This window comes from Psammomys obesus, unplaced genomic scaffold (assembly GCF_907164565.1).
Source record: "Psammomys obesus unplaced genomic scaffold, mPsaObe1.curated_primary_1811, whole genome shotgun sequence".
Lineage (NCBI taxonomy): Eukaryota > Metazoa > Chordata > Mammalia > Rodentia > Muridae > Psammomys > Psammomys obesus.
Window position 1 is genome coordinate 59,472,999 of NW_026591086.1, and position 1,368 is coordinate 59,474,366.

At 43.6% G+C, this 1,368-nt stretch overlaps 1 protein-coding gene across 1 annotated transcript in view; it reads right to left on the minus strand.

Annotated features, from left to right (window-relative positions):
- Positions 1-909, minus strand: part of Zic5 (Zic family member 5) — a 17,352-nt gene extending 16,443 nt beyond the window's left edge. The window contains exon 1 of the mRNA XM_055609595.1: positions 886-909. Within this exon, the coding sequence (XP_055465570.1) occupies positions 886-909 (24 nt within the window). The remainder of the gene's footprint in view (positions 1-885) is intronic.
- Between the last annotated feature and the right edge of the window lie 459 nt (positions 910-1,368).

Below are 1,368 nucleotides of genomic sequence, written 5' to 3' on the forward strand. Positions count from 1 at the left end.
GGGCGGGCGGCGGGGGCGGCGGCGGCTCCGGCGGGGGCGGCGCCGCAGCCGCAGGCCATAGCGGCCTCTCCTCCAACTTCAACGAATGGTACGTGTGAGCGGCCATGCCTTTCCCGTTCCCGGCCCCCGTCTCCACCGCAGCCCTCCCCAGACCCACCTTAGGATCGTCTTGTTAAAATTATGGATCTGATTTTTACGGTGATGAAAAAGATTTTACCAGCAGGAGGATTTTTAAACGTTTTTTTTTAAAAAAAACAAAAACAATCTAGGCATGAAAAGTAAAATCTTTGTGTGTCTCTGAAGCTGAAAATACAAAATAAAATAAAAATTTTAAGAAAGTAAACGCCACAGAAACACCGAGCCAAACTCCCCAAGCAGCCCCTCCCTCCCACCTGCTTCCCGGTCTTTGACAAACTGTATATAGCGGACCCTTCCCGGTGATTTTAATGGCTTATTGGTGGGTAGAAGTTTGTCCATTTGTAAGCTCCGGATTGCGTTCCTTCCTGCCTTTCTCCTTTCCCCAAGTGATGGGCCTTTTCTTTTTTTCCTTTTAGTTTACCTGGTTTCTTTTTTGAGTAATGTGGAAGAAAATGGTTTATTTTGTATCGTGGTATTAAATATTGTGTTCCTTCTAATGGGGCAACTTGATTGTGCACTTCATGCAACTATAGACTGGAAAAATGAGCCGAGCCAAAGTCCCTTCTGTTTCTTCAGCGCACCAACCCACAGCACACATCACCACCAACGCTTGTGAATGTATTTTCTGTTAGCTGGGTTTCCACGTGATGTCTCAGTGCTTTTGCGAGTTCGGTTTGTTAGTTCTTGTATGAAAGATTAGGGGGGGTGGGAGTTAAGCGTGTGCCGTTAGCTTTTTCCGTATGATACCCTTCTGTAAATATCTGTTGCCATATTTATCCATTTGTAATTAAATTATGGTATTAACTTGCTACAGAGGAAACAATATTTATAAAGAATGTTTCTTAACTATAAATATGTACAATTGTGGGCATAAACTGTTTCAGATTTTTTTATTTGAAGGTTTAAGTGGTTTGATCATTTCTTGTGATGTTTTGAGAGTAATGCATACAGAAATATAATAAAATGTGTTGAAACCGCATGAACATCCTTCTTACCCCCTAGCAAAGTTATTGAAGAGCAAGAAGGACGCAGCGAGAGACGTGAGAGGGTATGGACCGGGAGTGAGAGGGGCTGTCCCACCTTGCATTCTTTGGAGGAAGGTCTATTTATGCATAGAGAATGGGCAAGCTGCCCCTTTGGCAGAAAGTCTCAAAATTATTTTCTGCATCCTTTTGTTTGGTGGCTGAGAATGAATTAAATTTTTGGAAAGCCCCTGTGAGGGATGGCGGC